This window comes from Panulirus ornatus, chromosome 28 (assembly GCF_036320965.1).
Source record: "Panulirus ornatus isolate Po-2019 chromosome 28, ASM3632096v1, whole genome shotgun sequence".
NCBI lineage: Eukaryota > Metazoa > Arthropoda > Malacostraca > Decapoda > Palinuridae > Panulirus > Panulirus ornatus.
In genome coordinates, this window is record NC_092251.1 from 15211416 (window position 1) to 15235018 (window position 23603).

General features: G+C 41.7%; 1 protein-coding gene and 1 pseudogene across 2 annotated transcripts in view; both read right to left on the reverse strand.

Annotated features, from left to right (window-relative positions):
- LOC139757861 (RNA polymerase-associated protein RTF1 homolog) overlaps window positions 1-23603 on the reverse strand; it is a 325058-nt gene that overhangs the window by 34826 nt on the left and 266629 nt on the right. For both annotated transcript variants that reach the window (XM_071678765.1, XM_071678766.1), the window contains one exon: window positions 9446-9595. In XM_071678765.1, coding sequence (XP_071534866.1) covers window positions 9446-9595 — 150 coding nt within the window. The remainder of the gene's footprint in view (window positions 1-9445; window positions 9596-23603) is intronic.
- LOC139757862 (m7GpppN-mRNA hydrolase pseudogene) lies at window positions 15009-16263 on the reverse strand (annotated as a pseudogene).

Here is a 23603-nt window from a genome sequence, read left to right on the forward strand (position 1 = left end):
TAATTTGAGCACTCACCTTTATCCCCTTTGCCTTTCAACAATGGCACTAAGAAAGCATTCTGCCAATCCTCAGGCACCTCACCATGAGTCATACATACATTAAATAACCTTACCAACCAGTCAACAACACAGTCACCCCCTTTTTAATAAATTCTACTGCAATACCATCCAAACCCACCACCTTTCCGGAAGAGAGGAAAGTGATTGGTTCCCAGTGAATGTCAGTGTGCGGCAAGGGTTCATGATGTCTCCATGGTTGTTTAATTTGTTTATGGATGGGGTTGTTAAGGAGGTGAATGCAAGAGTTTTGGAGAGGGGCAAGTATGCAGTCTGTTGTGGATGAGAGAGCTTGGGAAGTGAGTCAGCTCTTGCTCGCTGATGATACAGCACTGGTGGCTGATTCGGGTGAGAAACTGCAGAAGTTGGTGATTGAGTTTGGTAAAGTGTGAGAAAGGAGAAAGCTGAGAGTAAATGTGAATAAGAGCAAGGTTACTAGGTTCAGTTGGGTTGAGGGACAAGTCAATTCGGTGGTAAGTCTAAATGGAGAAAAACTGGAGGAAGTGAAGTGCTTTAGATATCTGGGAGTGGATTTAGCAGCAGATGGAACCATGGAAGTGGAAGTGAGTCACAGGGTGGGGGAGGGCGCAAAGGTTCTGGGAGCATCGAAGAATGTGTGGAAGGCAAGAATGTTATCTCAGAGAGCAAAAATGGGTATGTTTGAAGGAACAGTGGTTCTAACAATGTTATATGGCTGTGAGGTATGGGCTATAGATAGGGTTGTGCTGAGGAGGGTGGATGTGCAGAAAATGAGATGTTCGAGGACAATATGTGGTAATAAAAAGAGTGTGGTTGAGAAAGCAGAAGAGGGTGTATTGAAATTGTTTGGTCACATGGAGAGAATGAGTGAGGTAAGACTGACAAAAGGATATATGTGTCAGAGGTGGAGAGAATGAGAAGTGGGAGACCAAATTGGAGGTGAAAGGATGGAGTGAAAAAGATTTTGAGCGATCAGGGCCTAAACATACAAGAGGGTGAAAAGCATGAAAGGAATAGAGTGAATTGGAACAATGTGGTATACTGGGGTCGAAGTGCTGTCAATGGATTGATCCAGGGCATGTGAGCGTCTGGGGTAAACCATGGAAAGTTGTGTGGGGCCTGGATGTGGAAAGGGAGCTGTGGTTTCGGTGCATTACACCTGACAGCTAGAGACCGAGTGTGAATGAATGTGGCCTTTGTTGTCTTTTCCTAGGGCTACCTCACATGCACGCAGGGGGAGGGGGGGTGCCATTACATGTGTGGCAGGGTGGCGGTGGGAATGGATGAAGGCAGCATGTATGAATATGTATTTTTTTTTATTATTTTATTATACTTTGTCGCCGTCTCCCACGTTAGCGAGGTAGCGCAAGGAAACAGATGAAAGAATGGCCCAACCCACCCACATACACATGTATATACATACACGTCCACACACGCACATATACATACCCATACATCTCAACATATACATATATATATACACACGCAGACATATACATATATACACATTACATAATTCATACTGTCTGCCCTTATTCATTCCCATCGCCACCCCGCCACACATAACTTGACAACCCCCTCCCCCCGCATGTATGCGAGGCAGCACTAGGAAAAGACAACAAAGGCCACATTCGTTCACACTCAGTCTCTAGCTGTCATGTATAATGCACCAAAACCACAGCTCCCTTTCCACATTCAGGCCCACAGAACTTTCCATTGTTTACCCCAGATGCTTCACATGCCCTGGTTCAATCCATTGACAGCACATCAACCCCGGTATACCACATTGATCCAATTCACTCTATTCCTTGCATGCCTTTCACCCTCCTGCATGTTCAGGCCCTGATCACTCAAAATCTTTTTCACTCAATCTTTCCACCTCCAAGCAGATCTCCCACTTCTCCTCATTCCCTCCACCTCTGACACATATATCCTCTTGGTCAATCTTTCCTCACTCATTCTCTCTATGTGGCCAAACCATTTCAACACACCCTCTTCTGCTCTCTCAACCACACTCTTTTTATTACCACACATCTCTCTTACCCTTTAATTACTTACTCGATCAAACCATCTCACACCACATATTGTCTCTCTTACCCTTTCATCACTTACTCGATCAAACCATCTCACACCACATATTGTCCTACATCTCATTTCCTCCTCCGCACAACTCAATCTATAGCCCACGCCTTGCAACCATATAACATTGTCGGAACCACTATTCCTTGAAACATACCCATTTTTGCTTTCCGAGATAACGTTCTCGCCTTCCACACATTTTTCAACGCTTCCACAACTTTTGCCCCCTCCTGCACCCTATGAATATGTACATGTGTATATATGTATATGTCTGTGTATGTATATGCAGGTATACATTGAAATGTATAGGTATGTATATGTGCATGTGTGGACGATTATGTATTTACATGTGTATGTGGGGGGGTTGGGCCATTCTTTCATCTGTTTCCATGCACTACCTCACTAATGCGGGAGACAGCGACAAAGTGTAATAAATGAATAAATAAATAAATATTCATATTTGCTTGCCTTCATCTGTTCCTAGCACTACCCTGCCCCACAGGAAACAGCATCCCTACCTCTTGCTTCATCGAGGTAGTGCCAGGAAAAGACAAAAAAGGCTACAATCATTCACACTCAGTCTCTCGTTGCCATGCGTAATGCACCGAAACCACAGCTCCCTATCCACATCTAAGCCCCACAGGCCTTTCCGTGGTTTAACCCACACATTCCACAAGCCCTGGTCCAGTCCACTGACAGCACGTCGACCCCAGTATACTCTATTCCTTGCATGCCTCTCATCCTCCTGTAAGTTCAAGCCCCAGTCGCTCAAAATCTTTTTCACCCCATCCTTCCACCTCCAATTTGGTCTCCCACTTCTCCTTGTTACCTCCGCCTCCGAAATATATCCTCTTTGTCAACCTTTCCTCACTCATTCTCACCATACTTTGAGGTGGTTTGGTCATGAGGAAACAATGCAAGACTGGGAGTTTACAAGGAGAGTGATGATGATGATGATGATGATGATGATGATGATGATATTTCATGTGTGGCAGGGTGACAACAGGAATGGATGAAGGCAGCAAGTATGAATATGTACATGTGCATATATGTATATGTCTGTGATATTCCAAAAAAGGCCCAGTCCTCTGTTCCTAACGCTACCTCGCTAACGCGGGAAATGGCGAATAGTTTAAAAGAAAAAGAAAAAGAAAATCTGTGTATGTATATGCATGTATACATTGAAATTTATAGGTACATTTATGTGCGTGTGTGGGTGTTTATGAATATACATATGTATGCGGGTGGGTTGGGCCATCCTTTCGTCTGTTTCCTTGCATTACCTCGCTAACACGGGAGACATATACATATACAATTCAACATATACATTTTTTTTTTTTCCACTGTCTCCCGCGTTTGCGAGGTAGCGCAAGGATACAGACGAAAGAAATGGCCCAACCCACCCCCATACACATGTATATACATACGTCCACACACGCAAATATACATACCTACACAGCTTTCCATGGTTTACCCCAGACGCTTCACATGCCCTGATTCAACCCACTGACAGCACGTCAACCCCGGTATACCACATCCATCCAATTCACTCTATTCCTTGCCCTCCTTTCACCCTCCTGCATGTTCAGGCCCCGATCACACAAAATCTTTTTCACTCCATCTTTCCACCTCCAATTTGGTCTCCCACTTCTCGTTCCCTCCACCTCCGACACATATATCCTCTTGGTCAATCTTTCCTCACTCATTCTCTCCATGTGCCCAAACCATTTCAAAACACCCTCTTCTGCTCTCTCAACCACGCTCTTTTTATTTCCACACATCTCTCTTACCCTTACGTTACTCACTCGATCAAACCACCTCACACCACACATTGTCCTCAAACATCTCATTTCCAGCACATCCATCCTCCTGCGCACACCTCTATCCATAGCCCACGCCTCGCAACCATACAACATTGTTGGAACCACTATTCCTTCAAACATACCCATTTTTGCTTTCCGAGATAATGTTCTCGACTTCCACATATTCTTCAAGGCTCCCAGAATTTTTGCCCCCTCCCCCACCCTGTGATCCACTTCCACTTCCATGGTTCCATCCACTGCCAGATCCACTCCCAGATATCTAAAACACTTTACTTCCTCCAGTTTTTCTCCATTCAAACTTACCTCCCAATTGACTTGACCCTCAACCCTACTGTACCTAATAACCTTGCTCTTATTCACATTTACTCTTAACTTTCTTCTTTCACACACTTTACCAAACTCAGTCACCAGCTTCTGCAGTTTCTCACATGAATCAGCCACCAGCGCTGTATCATCAGCGAACAACAACTGACTCACTTCCCAAGCTCTCTCATCCCCAACAGACTTCATACTTGCCCCTCTTTCCAAAACTCTTGCATTCACCTCCCTAACAACCCCATCCATAAACAAATTAAACAACCATGGAGACATCACACACCCCTGCTGCAAACCTACATTCACTGAGAACCAATCACTTTCCTCTCTTCCTACACGTACACATGCCTTACATCCTCGATAAAAACTTTTCACTGCTTCTAACAACTTGCCTCCCACACCATATATTCTTAATACCTTCCACAGAGCATCTCTATCAACTCTATCATATGCCTTCTCCAGATCCATAAATGCTACATACAAATCCATTTGCTTTTCTAAGTATTTCTCACATACATTCTTCAAAGCAAACACCTGATCCACACATCCTCTACCACTTCTGAAACCACACTGCTCTTCCCCAATCTGATGCTCTGTACATGCCTTCACCCTCTCAATCAATACCCTCCCATATAATTTACCAGGAATACTCAACAAACTTATACCTCTGTAATTTGAGCACTCACTCTTATCCCTTTGCCTTTCTACAATGGCACTATGCACGCATTCCGCCAATCCTCAGGCACCTCACCATGAGTCATACATACATTAAATAACCTTACCAACCAGTCAATAATACAGTCAACCCCTTTTTTAATAAATTCCACTGCAATACCATCCAAACCTGCTGCCTTGCCGGCTTTCATCTTCCGCAAAGCTTTTACTACCTCTTCTCTGTTTACCAAATCATTTTCCCTAACCCTCTCACTTTGCACACCACCTCGACCAAAACACCCTATATCTGCCACTCTATCATCAAACACATTCAACAAACCTTCAAAATACTCACTCCATCTCCTTCTCACATCACCACTACTTGTTATCACCTCCCCATTTGCGCCCTTCACTGAAGTTCCCATTTGCTCCCTTGTCTTACGCACTTTATTTACCTCCTTCCAGAACATCTTTTTATTCTCCCTAAAATTTAATGATACTCTCTCACCCCAACTCTCATTTGCCCTCTATTTCACCTCTTGCACCTTTCTCTTGACCTCTATCTCTTTCTTTTATACATCTCCCACTCAATTGCATTTTTTCCCTGCAAAAATCGTCCAAATGCCTCTCTCTTCTCTTTCACTAATAATCTTACTTCTTCATCCCACCACTCACTACCCTTTCTAATCAACCCACCTCCCACTCTTCTCATGCCACAAGCATCTTTTGCGCAATCCATCACTGATTCCCTAAATACATCCCATTCCTCCCCCACTCCCCTTATTTCCATTGTTCTCACCTTTTTCCATTCTGTACTCAGTCTCTCCTGGTACTTCCTCACACAAGTCTCCTTCCCAAGCTCACTTACTCTCACCACCCTCTTCACCCCAACATTCACTCTTCTTTTCTGAAAACCCATACAAATCTTCACCTTAGCCTCCACAAGATAATGATCAGACATCCCTCCAGTTGCACCTCTCAGCACATTAACATCCAAAAGTCTCTCTTTCGCGCGCCTGTCAATTAACACGTAATCCAATAACGCTCTCTGGCCATCTCTCCTACTTACATACGTATACTTATGTATATCTCGCTTTTTAAACCATATACATATACATACATACATATACATACATATACATATATTCACATGTACATATTCATACTTGTTGCTTTCATCCATTCCCATCGCCAAACTAGGGAAAAGGGGTGCAAAGATGGAGTGTGGCAGTGAGATATGGTGGATAGTAGCCTGTTTGTGGATGATACTGTGTTGTTTGCTGAAAAAGAAGAGGAGTTGCGGAAGGTTGTAAGTTTGTTTTATGATGTGTGTAAGCATCGGCAAATGAAGGTAAATGCAAGTAAAAGTAAAGCAATGAAGTTTGAAAGAACACAGAGTAGAAGTATAGACTTTGTAAAATCATATAAAGTGAAAGAAGAAAGTGTACAAAATTGTGCTGTGGATATGGCGGGAGAAAGACTGGAAGAAGTGAGAGACCAGTAAAGGGTAGAAGAATCATTGGGTCCCTTAATAGAATAACGGATGGTAGAGATGTAAGTATGGAAAAAGAAGTGAGGATTAAGAGACAGCATAATCCTTCCAACCCTGACCTATGCAACTGAAACATGGTCATGGAATGAGTCATAAAGGTCAAGAATCCAGGATGTGAAAATGAGCTATTTGAGAAGAGCATGTGGTGTGACTAGAAGGAATGAGAGATGTGGTATGACAGGGAATGCAAAGGGAATGAATTGTGGAGTGTAGAATGGGTAAAACATAATACTTTGAGGTGGTTTGGGCATGTGGGAAGAATGCAAAACTGGGAGTTTACAACGAGAGTGTATCATAGTACAGTTAAAGGAGTTGGTGTGAAAGGAACCACCTATGACTTGAGCAAATAAGGTGGAGGAATAGGGACTGGTTGGTAAGGATTTGAGTTTGAGTGGAGGAAATTTGGAGGAAGTGGAATGTTTTGCATGTCTGGGAGTGAATGGAACCATGGAAATGGAAGTAAGCCTTAAGGTGGGTGAGGGTAACACAGTTCTGGAGCATAGAATATGTTGAGAGAGAGGTCGTTATCTGGGAGGGCAAAGATGGGTATGTTTGAAGGTACAGTAGTCCCAACAAATGTTGTATGGATTTGAGGCATGGGCTATTGATGATGTGCAGAGGAAGGTGCATGTGTTAGAAATGAAATGAAGATGATAAACCTTGGGAGATGGTTTGATCAAATGAGTAATAAAAGTGTAAGAGAGAGGTTTAGTAAGAAAAAGTGTGGTTGAGAAAGCTCAAGAAAGTGTGCAGAAATGGTTTGTACACATGGAAAGAATGATCATGGAGAGGTTAATAAAAGGATATATGTGTCAGATGTGAAGGGGACATGGAGAAGCAAGGAAACCAAATTGGAGAAGGTAGGATGGAATGATAAAGGGTGAAAAGCATGCAAGGAAGAGGGTGAACTGAAACTACGTGGTATACAGGGGTCAACATGCTGTAAATGGTCTGAACTAGTGCATGTGAATCTGTTGGGGAAACAATGGAAAGGTCTGTGGGGGGCCTGGTTTTGGATAAGGGGCTGTCCTTTTGGTACACTGAACATGACAGTTAGTGATTGGTAAGCAAATGCAGCTTTTATTTATCTGCTCCTGGCGATACCTCACTGATGTTCATGTACGAAAGAAAAAGAAAGAAATGTATGAAACAAATATTATGAGGTGCTATCAGACTCCAACTGCTTAAGGCTACATTGTGAGTGAAAAGTCACCTTCGTTAGGTTGTATCATTGGTTGTACAATCTCTTCAAAGAACATATCACACCAAAGGAGTCTGTGTTTCCCTGATACTGGAAGTAGTGCAGCTTTGGTTTGCAGGGACCTTTAGGAAGGTCCCAGGTATCACCAAGACTCTCATGGAAATTGGCCCTGGTGTGATTATAGATCAATAACATATATGAGATGGCAAAAACACAGTCTGCAGATAACATTACGCTAAAACCATGAGATTTTCAAGAACACTAAGTTCATTACTGTTTTATGCCTTTGCCATACCTTAATAACTTCTAATTTATAAATTTCTGGATTTTTGTTTAGGAAAACTCTCAGCTTTTGTTTTTAACTTAAAGTTTTAAATAAAGTTTACATCAGTTTCTTCATCTAGACATAGCCATGGAAAGGTCGGGGGGCCCCTGGTTGTGGACAGGGGGTCGTTTCAGAGCATTTCACATGAGAGTGGAAGAATGAATAAAAAGTTTCAATTTACCATTTAAACTTCATCTCCCTAATTCTCTTTTGTGGAACCATCGACTTATTTTCCAAACAGCAATAGTGTTATTACAATATCAAGCCTATTTACATCTAGAAACCAGTCAGATGAAATCTGCTGGGTGCCATCTTTGTTTTTGATTGAGAATCTTTCTAAGAATCTGTATTTTTCAAGATTATAATTGGTTATATCTCTACACCCACTATTTCTTTGTATCATTATTTCCTTATCTACAAAACTGGCTATAGATACAGCAGTATGGAGGAGGGGTAGATAAGTTGGAAATGAAATGTTTGAGAACAATACGTAGTGTGAGGTGATTTGATTGACTAAGTAATGAAAGGGCTAGAGAGGGGTGTGGTAATAAAAAGAGTTTGGTTGAGAGCTGAAGAGTGTGAGCTAAAATGGTTTGGACATATGAGGAGAAGGAGTGAGGAAAGGTTGACAAAGATGATATATATGAATTAGTCATATATGAAGGGAATTGGGGACACCATACTGGAGATAGAACTGAGTGAAAAAACTTTGAACGATCAGGGTCTGAACATGCAGGAGAGTGAAATGTGGGCATGGGATAAAGTGAACAGGAACAATGTGGTATATTGGGTCGACATTCTGTCAATGGACTAAACCAAGGTGACCTATGGAAAGGTCTGTGGGGCCTAGCTGTGGATAGGGAAGTTTCAGTGCATTACAAATGACGGCTAAAGAATGGATGTGAGCAGATGCGACTTTTCTTCATTTGTTCCTGTGATACCTCGCTAACATGGAAAACAGCGATCAAATATGCAAAAAAAAAAAAAAATTATTTCGTATTATTTCTTCAGTGACCATGCAACACAGCAGTATTCATTTTTACTTTCAATACATTATTAAACATTTTCATTTATGGGTTCCTAATTCTTGAAAAGAAAGTTTCAGAATTATACCACTCTTTACTTGAAAGTGCTATCTTCTCAATATCTTCTCTGAAATCTAGTAGCTCCATAATGATATCCAAACCTTTTACATTAGGCCCACTTTCCCTATTGGACCTTTACATTGCACTACAAACAAATCCTTCCTTGATCCATAACTTATTTGTTCAAATTCACTTTCATCGCATTCCATTATATTAACTATTGCTCATTTGTCAATTGTTTCCGAGTCTCTTGCAACCCATCTGATCAGTTTCTCAACCAATCACTTAGCTCACTCTGAAGTCATCAGCAAAACTCATCAACTCCTCATCATGGTTACTTCGAGTGTGACCATACAGTAAAATGAACAAACTTACCAGAATAGCTTTCTCTGCCTTTTCAACATTATTTTTTCGGTTTCTTTCATTTATATATGAGATTGCAGCAATGGTTTGGGTTCTTCGCTTGTCAAGGCTGCTTGCCTTCTCATCAAGGTCAGCTATTTTTCCATTAAGGTGCTCCACTGCCTGAAAAAAAGAAAAAACAAATATTTATTATTATCATTATCATCATTATCATCATCACTATTATTATTATTATCATTGTCATTATTATTATCATTATTATGTTTGTTGAGTATTCCTGGTAAATTATGTGGGAGGATATTGATTGAGAGGGTGAAGGCATGTACAGAGCATCAGACTGGGGAAGAGCAGTTTGGTTTCAGAAGTGGTAGAGGATGTGTGGATCAGGTGTTTGCTTTGAAGAATGTATGTGAGAAATACTTAGAAAAGCAAATGGATTTATATGTAGCATTTATGGATCTGGAGAAGGCATATGATAGAGTTGATAGAGATGCTCTGAGGAAGGTATTAAGAATATATGGTGTGGGAGGCAAGTTGTTAGAAGCAGTGAAAAGTTTTTATTGAGGATGTAAGGCATGTGTACGTGTAGGAAGAGAGGAAAGTGATTGGTTCTCAGTGAATGTAGGTTTGCAGCAGGGGTGTGTGATGTCTCCATGGTTGTTTAATTTGTTTATGGATGGGATTGTTAGGGAGGTGAATGCAAGAGTTTTGGAAAGAGGGGCAAGTATGAAGTCTGTTGTGGATGAGAGAGCTTGGGAAGTGAGTCAGTTGTTGTTCGCTGATGATACAGTGCTGGTGGCTGATTCATGTGAGAAACTGGAGAAGCTGGTGACTGAGTTTGGTAAAGTGTGTGAAAGAAGAAAGTTAAGAGTAAATGTGAATAAGAGCAAGGTTATTAGGTACAGTAGGGTTGAGGGTCAAGTCAATTGGGAGGTAAGTTTGAAGGGAGAAAAACTGGAGGAAGTAAAGTGTTTTAGATATCTGGGAGTGGATCTGGCAGTGGATGGAACCATGGAAGCGGAAGTGAATCATAGGGTGGGGGAGGGGGCAAAAATCCTGGGAGCCTTGAAGAATGTGTGGAAGTCGAGAACATTACCTCGGAAAGCAAAAATGTGTATGTTTGAAGGAATAGTGGTTCCAACAATGTTGTATGGTTGCGAGGCGTGGGCTATGGATAGAGTTGTGCGCAGGAGGGTGGATGTGCTGGAAATGAGATGTTTGAGGACAATGTGTGGTCGAATAAGTAACGTAAGGGTAAGAGAGAGGTGTGGAAATAAAAATAGCGTGGTTGAGAGAGCAGAAGAGGGTCTTTTGAAATGGTTTGGGCACATGGAGAGAATGAGTGAGGAAAGATTGACCAAGAGGATATATGTGTCGAAGGTGGAAGGAACGAGGAGAAGTGGGAGACCAAATTGGAGGTGGAAAGATGGAGTGAAAAAGATTTTGAGTGATCGGGGCCTGAACATGCAGGAGGGTGAAAGACGGGCAAGGAATAGAGTGAATTGGATCGATGTGGTATACCGGTATACTTGCTCTTATTCACATTTACTCTTAACTTTCTTCTTTCACACACTTTACCAAACTCAGTCACCAGCTTCTGCAGTTTCTCACATGAATCAGCCACCAGCGTTGTATCATCAGCGAACAACAACTGACTCACTTCCCAAGCTCTCTCATCCACAACAGACTTCATACTTGCCCCTCTTTCCAAAACTCTTGCATTCACCTCCCTAACAACCCCATCCATAAACAAATTAAACAACCATGGAGACATCACACACCCCTGCCGCAAACCTACATTCACTGAGAACCAATCACTTTCCTCTCTTCCTACACGTACACATGCCTTACATCCTCAATAAAAACTTTTCACTGCTTCTAACAACTTGCCTCCCACACCATATATTCTTAATACCTTCCACAGAGTATCTCTATCAACTCTATCATATGCCTTCTCCAGATCCATAAATGCTACATACAAATCCATTTGCTTTTCTAAGTATTTCTCACATACATTCTTCAAAGCAAACACCTGATCCACACATCCTCTACCACTTCTGAGACCACACTGCTCTTCCCCAATCTGATGCTCTCTACATGCCTTCACCCTCTCAATCAATACCCTCCCATATAATTTACCAGGAATACTCAACAAACTTATACCTCTGAAATTTGAGCACTCACTCTTATCCCCTTTGCCTTTGTACAATGGCACTATGCATGCATTCCGCCAATCCTCAGGCACCTCACCATGAGTCATACATACATTATTACCAACCAGTCAATAATACAGTCACCCCCTTTTTTAATAAATTCCACTGCAATACCATCCAAACCTGCTGCCTTGCCGGCTTTCATCTTCCACAAAGCTTTTACTACCTCTTCTCTGTTTACCAAATCATTTTCCCTAACCCTCTCACTTTGCACACCACCTCGACCAAAACACCCTATATCTGCCACTCTATCATCAAACACATTCAACGAGGTAGCGTTAAGAACAGAGGACTGGGCCTTTTTTGGAATATCCTCACCTGGCCCCTCTGTTCCTTCTTTTGGAAAAAAAAAAAAAAGAGGGGAGGATTTCCAGCCCCCCGCTCCCTCCCCTTTTAGTCGCCTTCTATGACACGAAGGGAATACGTGGGAAGTATTCTTATTCCCCTATCCCCAGGGATAATATATATATTTCTTTTTTTCTTTTAAACTATTCGCCATTTCCCACGTTATAGAGGTAGCGTTAGGAACAGAGGACTGGGCCTTTTTTGGAATATCCTCACCTGGCCCCCTCTGTTCCTTCTTTTGGAAAAAGAAAAAAAAAAAACGAGAGGGGAGGATTTCCAGCCCCTCGCTCCTTCCCCTTTTAGTCGCCTTCTACAACAAGCAGGGAATACGTGGGAAGTATTCTTAATCCCCTATCCCCAGGGATATATATATATATATATATATATACATACCTACACAGCTTTCCATGGTTTACCCCAGACGCTTCACATGCCCTGCTTCAATCCACTGACAGCACATCAACCCCAGTATACCACATCGCTCCAATTCACTCTATTCCTTGCCCTCCTTTCACCCTCCTGCATGCTCAGGCCCCGATCACACAAAATCTTTTTCACTCCATCTTTCCACCTCCAATTTAGTCTCCCTCTTCTCCTTGTTCCCTCCACCTCCGACACATATATCCTCTTGGTCAATCTTTCCTCACTCATCCTCTCCATGTGCCCAAACCACTTCAAAACACCCTCTTCTGCTCTCTCAACCACGCTCTTTTTATTTCCACACATCTCTCTTACCCTTACGTTACTCACTCGATCAAACCACCTCACACCACACATTGTCCTCAAACATCTCATTTCCAGCACATCCATCCTCCTGCGCACAACTCTATCCATAGCCCACGCCTCGCAACCATACAACATTGTTGGAACCACTATTCCTTCAAACATACCCATTTTTGCTTTCCGAGATAATGTTCTCGACTTCCACACATTCTTCAAGGCCCCCAGAATTTTCGCCCCCTCCCCCACCCTATGATCCACTTCCGCTTCCATGGTTCCATCCGCTGCCAGATCCACTCCCAGATATCTAAAACACTTCACTTCCTCCAGTTTTTCTCCATTCAAACTCACCTCCCAATTGACTTGACCCTCAACCCTACTGTACCTAATAACCTTGCTCTTATTCACATTTACTCTTAACTTTCTTCTTCCACACACTTTACCAAACTCAGTCACCAGCTTCTGCAGTTTCTCACATGAATCAGCCACCAGCGCTGTATCATCAGCGAACAACAACTGACTCACTTCCCAAGCTCTCTCATCCCCAACAGACTTCATACTTGCCCCTCTTTCCAAAACTCTTGCATTTACCTCCCTAACAACCCCATCCATAAACAAATTAAACAACCATGGAGACATCACACACCCCTGCCGCAAACCTACATTCACTGAGAACCAATCACTTTCCTCTCTTCCTACACGTACACATGCCTTACATCCTCGATAAAAACTTTTCACTGCTTCTAACAACTTTCCTCCCACACCATATATTCTTAATACCTTCCACAGAGCATCTCTATCAACTCTATCATATGCCTCTCCAGATCCATAAATGCTACATATAAATCCATTTGCTTTTCTAAGTATTTCTCACATACATTCTTCAAAGCAAACACCTGATCCACACATCCTCTACCACAGCATTATGCGCACTCCGTAATGCAGCTGCAGCGCCATATGCACTCCATGATACAAATGCAGCATAATACGCGCAACATGATAACAGTGCAGTACGCTCATTATAATACAACTGCAGCGCTATATGCACTACATAATACAACTACAGCATTACACATCCTCTATGATGTAACCGCAGCCTTATGCGCACATCATACTGCAACTGCAGCATTATGCACACATCATACTGCAGCTGCAGCATTCACTACATAATACAACTACAGCATTACACATCCTCTATGACGTACCCGCAGCATTATGCGCACATCATACTGCAACTGCAGCATTATGCACACATCATACTGCAACTGCAGCATTATGCACACATCATACTGCAACTGCAGCATTATGCACACATCATACTGCAACTGCAGCATTATGCACACATCATACTGCAACTGCAGCATTCACTACATAATACAACTACAGCATTACACATCCTCTATGATGTAACCGCAGCATTATGCGCACATCATACTGCAACTGCAGCATTATGCACACATCATACTGCAACTGCAGCATTATGCACACATCATACTGCAACTGCAGCATTATACGCACATCATACTGCAACTGCAGCATTATACGCATATCATAATACCACTGCGACATTTGACGCACATCATGATACTAGTGTAGCATTACAGGTGCTCCCAAAATACAACCAGATGTATCTTGGATAAGTTCAGTATCGAAATGTTTCCTAATACAGTGTCAATACAGCTTGGAGACGGCCCAAGCTTACATCCATAAAGAACTCCTAACAGACTGTAACTCCGAAATTGATTACAACACAATTGTGTTTATAACCACAAGGTATTTATGTTTAATTCGTTATAACTTCGAATCATTTTGATTACTAAGAGTATATGATCTCTTTCTGTATTGATATCAAGGATAAAGATCATTGGGGGAAATTTTTGTTTCTTAGCGATGAAATTAGTGAGGTTGCTCAGTCTACGGTCCGGTCGCACCTTATTTCATAACTAATAGTTACGATGATGAGAACACAAGGGTGACACACACGACATGACGTGCTTACAGTGTTCAGCCCTCTGAGTCAGCACAAAGAATCGATTTAATCATATAAATCCCAGGATTCCTCTCTTTTTGCGATGTTTCTGCATCTCCAAGGATGCCAAACATTCTGTAGCAGTGAAATGCTGAATTCCTTTACCTCGTTTCTCGAAGAGCTGTACTTTTTTGATCATGTCAAAGAAGAAGAAGAAGAAGAAGAAGAAGAAGACTACTGATAATTATAATAATAAGAATAATAAGAATAATAAAGTGAACATCTTTCTCCTAAAAAGTAAGGTTCCGATGAAGGTAATTAAAAAGTATGAAAGTTTAGAGAAGAGACAGGTGTTTTGTTTTTTATTTACAATGAAAGCAAAATGGTGTCCTTTTTGAAATCATCCCATCACTGGCCATTCGTGTCGTGGCTGGGGTAAAGATCAGGGAGAGGGACAGCACTCGGGCGAGGGTTATGGGTCCTCACATGGTTGGTTGGCAACGTTTCTCAAACTCACTGCTGATGTGCCTTTGCACCCAGTTTTGGATGTCCCTAATGAAATGTCGGGCCATAAAGAACTTGTTGGTGGAACCGTGTTGCCCTTGATAACGCCAGTCATTTTTGTGAGTTGGGAGTTCGTCAAGGGGGAACCACCTCAGATCTTTTATCTCCCATTTGCTGTCTGGGGTAAACTTGGTGTCAAGAGGGACTCCTGGTATGATGTAAAGCCGGACAGGTTGAGGACCTATTTGTCTTTCCAAATAATGATTTACGTCCAGTTTACCGGAAATATCGTAACCAGTTTCCTCCAAGACCTCCCGTACAGCGCAGTCCTCAGGGGATTCCCCATCTTCAATTTTGCCTTTTGGAAATCCCCATTTTCTACACTTTTTTTCCTGGACTAGGAGGACTTGGGAATGGTCATCACTGATCATTATGGCACCATATGTAGGTATGTGGGTTTTATACTCCTTGTAGTATAATATATGGCTACGGATATCACCAGGGGGTGGAGATATCTCTGGGTGACTTACAAGTTGTTCTCCAAATGAGAAGATGTCCATGCTCTGGTCGAGCTGGGCTTTTGCACACTCTTCAATGTAATACCAACGGGCCCGCTGGAGACGGTAGCAAAATCGGTACACATCTTTTAGATCGGATTCTGGTGCATCCCGGAAGAATCGGACATAGATATTGTCCATCATCTCCTCGGAGATGAAGACTTGATGTCGTCTGAATTTTGCCATTTTTGCCCCGATAATCATCGTAGTGTTTTGGTTGCTGAGGTACCCGTAATATCCTTGATACCATAAATAGGTAAGTTGAAAGTAGTATATATACAATCATACTATAAATGTGTGTGGTGATGATGGCCTCTGATTGAAGATAAGGATGTAATGACGATGACCATAGCAGAAAAGACGAGGACGTAGTGGAAGGAGTTTCGTGAACACAAGGGCGTAGTAAAGATAAGAGTGAAGTTAATATACTGCGAAAGTATAGGTTATTGTGAAAATGAGGATTGCGTTAAGATAATACATACAATGAAAGATGAGGGTATATTGATGAAAGTAAAGCTAAGAGTGTAATGAAGTGGACTTACAGCTGAATCTCGAGTGTACAGTAAATACAAATGTGTAGTTAGGATGAGGTGCAGTGAAACTGAACATGTAGTGAAGATGAGGGCAGGATAAAGATAAGGTGTTGTGGTAATGATCTAAAGGTAATGAAGGTGTAGTAAAGATGAAAGTGCAATACAAATCAGTTTGTAGGGAACATCAGGGTATACAGATCATAAGGTGTAGTGGTGATAAAGGTGTAGTAAAGATGAAAGTGCAATAAAAATCAGTTTGTAGGGAAAATAAGGGTATATAGATCATACGGTGTAGTGAAGATGTGTAGTGGTGATGAAGGTGTAGTAAAGATGAAAGTGCAATACAAATCAGTTTGTAGGGAACATAAGGGTGTACAGATCATAAGGTGTAGTGAAGATGTGTAGTGATGATGAAGGTGTAGTAAAGATTAAAGTGCAATACAAATCAGTTTGTAGGGAACATAAGGGTATATAGATCATAAGGTGTAGTGAAGATGTGTAGCGGTGATGAGGGTCTAGAGAGAATGAAGGTGTAGTGAAGATAAAAGTGCAATATGAACAAGGTTGTTGATAACAGAAGGGCATACAGATAATAAGGGTGTAGTGAAGATGTAAGTTAGTGAAAATTTGTTTGTAGAAGGGAATATGTAGTTTATTTGACACGAGGGTGTAGGAAAGATGGCCTTTTAACATAAAGCCCCTCCCTCCCCCAGTATGATCCAAGCAAGATCCAGGTCTCGGCAAAATGCCAGCAGAAGAAGGTGGTAATAATGACAGCAACATTGATTAAATTGTTATTTTAATCATATAATCAGATGATTACATGAAGTGGGTCTCCAGGCAGGCACTGTACACGGTATAGAGCGTAAAGTGGGTACATGGACATTGGAGGGTTATAGGTGAGCCCGAGTGGGAGCCAGGGTAGCTGTAGATGGAGGCGGGTCACTGGCAGTGCAGGTCGAATGAGGGTACATTGATGAAAGTGAAGTTAAGAGTGTAATGAAGTGGACTTACAGCTGAATCTTAAGTGTACAGTGAATACAAATATGTAGTTGGGATGAGGTGCAGTGAAACTGAACATATATATATATATATATATATATATATATATATATATATATATATATATATATATATATATACATATATATATACATATATATATACATATATATATACATATATATATACATATATATATATATATATATATACATATATATATACATATATATATATATATATATATATATATATATATATATATATATATATATATATAAATATTTATTTTTTTGTAATTTTCCAAAAGAAGGAACAGAGGGGGCCAGGTGAGGATATTCCAAAAAAGGCCCAGTCCTCTGTTCCTAACGCTACCTCGCTAACGCGGGAAATGGCGAATAGTTTAAAAGAAAAAAAGATATATAAATATATATATATATATTTTTTTTTTTTCATACTATTCGCTATTTCCCGCGATAGCGAGGTAGCGTTAAGAACAGAGGACTGGGCCTTTGAGGGAATATCCTCACCTGGACCTCTCCTCTGTTCCTTCTTTTGGGAAAAAAAAAAAAAAAAATATATATATATATATATATATATATATATATATATATATATATATATATATATATATATATATCTGGGGATAGGGGAGAAAGAATACTTCCCACGTATTCCCTGCGTGTCGTAGAAGGCGACTAAAAGGGGAGGGAGCGGGGGGCTGGAAATCCTCCCCTCTCACTTTTTTTTTTTTTATTTTCCAAAAGAGGGAACAGAGAAGGGGCCCAGGTGAGGATATTCCCTCAAGGGCCCAGTCCTCTGTTCTCAACGCTACCTCGCTAATGCGGGAAATGGCGAATAGTATGAAAGAAAAAGAAAAATATATATATATATATATATATATATATATATATATATATATCCCTGGGGATAGGGGATTGAGAATACTTCCCACGTATTCCCTGCGTGTCGTAGAAGGCGACTAAAAGGGGAGGGAGCGGGGGGCTGGAAATCCTCCCCTCCCGTTTTTTTATTAATTTTCCAAAAGAAGGAACAGAGTGGGGCCAGGTAAGGATATTCCAAAAAAGGCCCAGTCCCCTGTTCTTAACGCTACCTCGCTAACGCGTGAAATGGCGAATAGTTTAAGAAAAAAAAAAAAAAATATATATATATATATATATATATATATATATATATATATATATATATATATATATATACACATACATATATATATATAGAAAGAATACTTCCCACGTATTCCCTGCGTGTCGTAGAAGGCGACTAAAAGGGAAAGGAGCGGGTGGCTGGAAATCCTCCCCTCTCTTTTTTTTTTTTTTTTTTTTTTTTTCCAAAAGAAGGAACAGAGAAGGGGGCCAGGTGAGGATATTCCCTCTAAGGCCCAGTCCTCTCTTCTTAACGCTACCTCGCTAATGCGGGAAATGGCGAATAGTATGAAAGAAAAGAAAGATATATATATATATATATATATATATACATATTTTTTTTCTTTTTTTTTTATTATACTTTGTCGCTGTCTCCCGCGTTTGCGAGGTAGCGCAAGGAAACAGACGAAAGAAATGGCCCAACCCCCCCCCATACACATGTATATACATACATCCACACACGCAAATATACATACCTACACAGCTTTCCATGGTTTACCCCAGACGTTTCACATGCCTTGATTCAATCCACTGACAGCACGTCAACCCCGGTATACCACATCGCTCCAATTCACTCTATTCCTTGCCCTCCTTTCACCCTCCTGCATGTTCAGGCCCCGATCACACAAAATCTTTTTCACTCCATCTTTCCACCTCCAATTTGGTCTCCCTCTTCTCCTCGTTCCCTCCACCTCCGACACATATATCCTCTTGGTCAATCTTTCCTCACTCATTCTCTCCATGTGCCCAAACCACTTCAAAACACCCTCTTCTGCTCTCTCAACCACGCTCTTTTTATTTCCACACATCTCTCTTACCATTACGTTACTCACTCGATCAAACCACCTCACACCACACATTGTCCTCAAACATCTCATTTCCAGCACATCCATCCTCCTGCGCACAACTCTATCCATAGCCCACGTCTCGCAATCATACAACATTGTTGGAACCACTATTCCTTCAAACATACCCATTTTTGCTTTCCGAGATAATGTTCTCGACTTCCACACATTCTTCAAGGCCCCCAGAATTTTTGCCCCCTCCCCCACCCTATGATCCACTTCCGCTTCCATGGTTCCATCCGCTGCCAGATCCACTCCCAGATATCTAAAACACTTCACTTCCTCCAGTTTTTCTCCATTCAAACTCACCTCCCAATGGACTTGACCCTCAACCCTACTGTGCCTAATAACCTTGCTCTTATTCACATTTACTCTTAACTTTCTTCTTCCACACACTTTACCAAACTCAGTCACCAGCTTCTGCAGTTTCTCACATGAATCAGCCACCAGCGCTGTATCATCAGCGAACAACAACTGACTCACTTCCCAAGCTCTCTCATCCCCAACAGACTTCATACTTGCCCCTCTTTCCAAAACTCTTGCATTTACCTCCCTAACAACCCCATCCATAAACAAATTAAACAACCATGGAGACATCACACACCCCTGCCGCAAACCTACATTCACTGAGAACCAATCACTTTCCTCTCTTCCTACACGTACACATGCCTTACATCCTCGATAAAAACTTTTCACTGCTTCTAACAACTTTCCTCCCACACCATATATTCTTAATACCTTCCACAGAGCATCTCTATCAACTCTATCATATGCCTTCTCCAGATCCATAAATGCTACATACAAATCCATTTGCTTTTCTAAGTATTTCTCACATACATTCTTCAAAGCAAACACCTGATCCACACATCCTCTACCACTTCTGAAACCACACTGCTCTTCCCCAATCTGATGCTCTGTACTTGCCTTCACCCTCTCAATCAATACCCTCCCATATAATTTACCGGGAATACTCAACAAACTTATACCTCTGTAATTTGAGCACTCACTCTTATCCACTTTGCCTTTGTACAATGGCACTATGCACGCATTCCGCCAATCCTCAGGCACCTCACCATGAGTCATTTTTTTTTTTTTTTTTTTTTTTTTTTTTTTTTTATACTTTGTCGCTGTCTCCCGCGTTTGCGAGGTAGCGCAAGGAAACAGACGAAAGAAATGGCCCAACCCCCCCCCCCCATACACATGTACATACACACGTCCACACACGCAAAATACATACCTACACAGCTTTCCATGGTTTACCCCAGACGCTTCACATGCCTTGCTTCAATCCACTGACAGCACGTCAACCCCTGTATACCACATGACTCCAATTCACTCTATTTCTTGCCCTCCTTTCACCCTCCTGCATGTTCAGGCCCCGATCACACAAAATCTTTTTCACTCCATCTTTCCACCTCCAATTTGGTCTCCCTCTTCTCCTCGTTCCCTCCACCTCCGACACATATATCCTCTTGGTCAATCTCTCCTCACTCATTCTCTCCATGTGCCCAAACCATTTCAAAACACCCTCTTCTGCTCTCTCAACCACGCTCTTTTTATTTCCACACATCTCTCTTACCCTTACGTTACTTACTCGATCAAACCACCTCACACCACACATTGTCCTCAAACATCTCATTTCCAGCACATCCATCCTCCTGCGCACATCTCTATCCATAGCCCACGCCTCGCAACCATACAGCATTGTTGGAACCACTATTCCCTCAAACATACCATGAGTCATACATACATTAAATAACCTTACCAACCAGTCAACCTACTGTGTAAAAACCTTCCCTTTTTAAATTTTAACTCTTAACTTTCTTCTTCCACACATTTACCAAACCAGTCCCAGCTTCTGCATTTCACTAAATCCCCCAGCGCTGTTCATGCGAACAAAAACTGACTCATTTCCCCAAGCTCTTTTATCCCCAACAACTTCTACTTCCCCCCCTTTTCCCAAAAATTTTTGCATTTACCTCCCAAAACCCCCCACCATAAACAAATAAACAACCAGGAACATCACACACCCCTGCCGAAAACCTAATTCAGGAAAACCAATATTTTCCCTTTTCCCTACCGTAACATGCCCTTACATCCTTAAAAACTTTTCCTGCTTCTAACAACTTCTCCCCACCTTTAATTTTAAACCCCTTCCACAGAGCATCTCTAAAAAATCTATCATTGCCTTCCCCAACCCTAAATTACATCAAACCATTTGCTTTCTAAAGTTTTCTCACTACATTTTCAAAACAAACCCTGACCCACACATCCTCAATACAGTCCCCCCCTTTTTTAATAAATTCCACTGCAATACCATCCAAACCTGCTGCCTTGCCGGCATTCATCTTCCGCAAAGCTTTCACTACCTCTTCTCTGTTTACCAAATCATTTTCCCTAACCCTCTCACTTTGCACATATATATATATATATATATATATATATATATATATATATATATATATATATATATATATATATATAAGAATGTATGTGAGAAATACTTAGAAAAGCAAATGGATTTGTATGTAGCATTTATGGATCTGGAGAAGGCATATGATAGAGTTGATAGAGATGCTCTGTGGAAGGTGTTAAGAATATATGGTGTGGGAGGAAAGTTGTTAGAAGCAGTGAAAAGTTTTTATCGAGGATGTAAGGCATGTGTACGTGTAGGAAGAGAGGAAAGTGATTGGTTCTCAGTGAATGTAGGTTTGCGGCAGGGGTGTGTGATATCTCCATGGTTGTTTAATTTGTTTATGGATGGGGTTGTTAGGGAGGTAAATGCAAGAGTTTTGGAAAGAGGGGCAAGTATGAAGTCTGTTGGGGATGAGAGAGCTTGGGAAGTGAGTCAGTTGTTGTTCGCTGATGATACAGCGCTGGTGGCTGATTTATGTGAGAAACTGCAGAAGCTGGTGACTGAGTTTGGTAAAGTGTGTGGAAGAAGAAAGTTAAGAGTAAATGTGAATAAGAGCAAGGTTATTAGGTACAGTAGGGTTGAGGGTCAAGTCAATTGGGAGGTGAGTTTGAATGGAGAAAAACTGGAGGAAGTGAAGTGTTTTAGATATCTGGGAGTGGATCTGGCAGCGGATGGAACCATGGAAGCGGAAGTGGATCATAGGGTGGGGGAGGGGGCGAAAATTCTGGGGGCCTTGAAGAATGTGTGGAAGTCGAGAACATTATCTCGGAAAGCAAAAATGGGTATGTTTGAAGGAATAGTGGTTCCAACAATGTTGTATGGTTGCGAGGCGTGGGCTATGGATAGAGTTGTGCGCAGGAGGATGGATGTGCTGGAAATGAGATGTTTGAGGACAATGTGTGGTGTGAGGTGGTTTGATCGAGTGAGTAACGTAAGGGTAAGAGAGATGTGTGGAAATAAAAAGAGCGTGGTTGAGAGAGCAGAAGAGGGTGTTTTGAAGTGGTTTGGGCACATGGAGAGAATGAGTGAGGAAAGATTGACCAAGAGGATTTATGTGTCGGAGGTGGAGGGAACGAGGAGCAGAGGGAGACCAAATTGGAGGTGGAAAGATGGAGTGAAAAAGATTTTGTGTGATCGGGGCCTGAACATGCAGGAGGGTGAAAGGGGGGCAAGGAATAGAGTGAATTGGAGCGATGTGGTATACCGGGGTTGACGTGCTGTCAGTGGATTGAATCAAGGCATGTGTATGGGGGTGGGTTGGGCCATTTCTTTCGTCAGTTTCCTTGCGCTACCTCGCAAATGCGGGAGACAGCGACAAAGAAAAATATATATATATATATATATATATATATATATATTTTTATTTTTTATTATACTTTGTCGCTGTCTCCCGCGTTTGCGAGGTAGCGCAAGGAAACAGACGAAAGAAATGGCCCAACCCCCCCCATACACATGTATATACATACGTCCACACACGCAAATATACATACCTACACAGCTTTCCATGGTTTACCCCAGACGCTTTACATGCCCTGATTAAATCCACTGACAGCACGTCAACCCCGGTATACCACATCGCTCCAATTCACTCTATTCCTTGCCCTCCTTTCACCCTCCTGCATGTTCAGGCCCCGATCACACAAAATCTTTTTCACTCCATCTTTCCACCTCCAATTTGGTCTCCCTCTTCTCCTCATTCCCTCCACCTCCGACACATATATCCTCTTGGTCAATCTTTCCTCACTCATCCTCTCCATGTGCCCAAACCACTTCAAAACACCCTCTTCTGCTCTCTCAACCACGCTCTTTTTATTTCCACACATCTCTCTTACCCTTACGTTACTCACTCGATCAAACCACCTCACACCACACATTGTCCCCAAACATCTCATTTCCAGCA